General features: G+C 44.9%; 1 protein-coding gene across 1 annotated transcript; it reads right to left on the minus strand.

Annotated features, from left to right (window-relative positions):
- Positions 1 to 255: 255 nt before the first annotated feature.
- On the minus strand, positions 256 to 630 carry LOC147087143 (histone H2B 7-like). Its single transcript, XM_085978104.1, has one exon. It carries the CDS (start codon positions 499 to 501, stop codon positions 256 to 258), a length of 246 nt encoding a protein of 81 aa, XP_085834230.1. The 5' UTR covers positions 502 to 630.
- Between the last annotated feature and the right edge of the window lie 1,363 nt (positions 631 to 1,993).

The raw sequence follows: 1,993 nt of genomic DNA on the forward strand, positions 1-1,993 counted from the left end.
CCAGTGTTTAGTTTATGGGACATCAATTGAACAGGACACAAAGATTCTGCCAGGTAATGAAACTGCATTCCCGATAATCCTTCTACCAGATTAAACAGAAATCAGAGGGAATTAGAAAGTTCCAGAAATACACATATTAAAATCAATAGAATAAATCGATTCAACAGGCAGATGTTGGTGCAGCTTTTTCAGAGAGGCTGTGGGTGGCTCTTAAAAGATCCGCTGTGTTTTGTCTTGTCAGCACATTGTGGAGTTTTACTTGGAGCTGATGTACTTGGTCACTGCATTTGTCCTTTCCGACAAGGTGTGCTTGGCCAGCTCCCAGGGCAGTAGCAGGCGCACGATGGTCTGAATCTCCCGGGAGCTCATGGTGTGCCGTTTGTTGTAATGGGCCAGGTGGGAAGCCTCACCCTCGATGCGCTCGAAAATATCGTTCACAAACGAGTTCATGATACTCATGGCCTTGGAGGAGATGCCGGTGTCGGGGTGAACTTGCTTCATCAGTTTGTAGATGTAAATGGAATAACTCTCCTTCCTCGACTTTCTTATCTTCTAGCCGCCCTATGTTAGAGCTTTATTCAAGGTTTTCTCGGCGTCCTTCTTGGTCGCTTTCTTCTTGCCCTGCTGCATCTTGCCATAGAGGGAGTGCAAGGAAGACTGCTTCCTGGAATGGGGGGATTTTCCTATGAGGACAGATTGAGTAGACTAGGCCTAGATTCTCTAGAATTTAGAAGAAGGAGAGGTTATCTCATTGAAAAATGCAAAATTCTTACAGGGCTTTACCGGGTAGATGCCGTGAAGATGATTGGCCTGCCTGGCAGTCCAGAGGCAGGAGTCACATTCTCAAAATAAGATGCCGGCCATTAAAGACTCAGACAAGGTGAAATGTCTTCACTCAGAGGGCGGTGAATCTTTGGAATTATCTACCCTGGAGAGCTGTGGAAGTTGAGTCGTTGAGTATCTTCAAGACAGATCTCGATAGATTTTTGAATATTGTGGGTATCAAGATCAAAGGGGATAGATCATGAAAGTGGAGATGAGGTAGAAGATCAGCCATGGTCTTATTGAATGGTGGAGCGGCATCGAAGGGCGAAATGGACTACTCCTGCTCCTATTTCTTCTGCTCTTCTGTTCTTGTGTTCAAACTCAACTTCAGACCAAGAAATAACCCGAAACCGCTCCGAGAGCGGATTAAATAGACAGCCCCACAACCGTATGCTAATGAGGGATGGAGGAAGGCAGTGATTGTGATTGGGCTACTGGAAGCGATGTCACAGTGCTTCTTAAAGGTCCTCTCCTTAGATATCCTATCGGATTAAGCGGCTTCCACCAATCACAAGCTCTCACACTGCAATCAGAAAGTCAATTTCTTAAGCATTCTCTCCAGCCACAGATTATGTTGAAAGAGCCGGGCACTTTGTGAAGATACACCGGGAAATGTCGCCTATCCGTCGTTGAGAAAGGATCCTTTTGCTCAGGGGATTACCACACACATTTGATTATCCCAAGCAGTGATTTCGTGACAGTTGCGGCTCAGTGGGAAGCACCCTCGCCTCTCAGTTAGTAGGTTTGTGGATTGTAATCGCACTCCAGTGCAAAAATAAAGGTAAAAGATCCCATGAGCACAATGAAGAACAGTGGAGTTATTCCCGGTGTCCTGGCCAATATTTATCCCGTACATCACAAAGACAGATTTTCTGGTCATTATAAAATTGCTGTTTGTGTGAGCTTTCTGTGAGCAAATTGGCTGCCGTGTTTCCTACCTTACAACAGTAATTACAATTCCGAAGTCCTTCATTGGCTGTAAAGCACTTCGGGACGTCCGTTGGCCATGGAAGGCGCGATATAAATGCAAGTGTTACTTTTTTATTTATTGACAATTATTATTTATATCGATCCCTGCTTCAGTGAAATTCATTGATTTGCTGAAGCTTTTTCCCCCGCTGATTCCTGTTCCTGGTTTAAATGTCGAGTCCCTCCTAGGATTTGCTTT

This window comes from Somniosus microcephalus, unplaced genomic scaffold (genome assembly GCF_052327205.1).
Source record: "Somniosus microcephalus isolate GS21.2 unplaced genomic scaffold, FLI_Smic_1.0 unresolved_chr6, whole genome shotgun sequence".
NCBI classification, from domain to species: domain Eukaryota; kingdom Metazoa; phylum Chordata; class Chondrichthyes; order Squaliformes; family Somniosidae; genus Somniosus; species Somniosus microcephalus.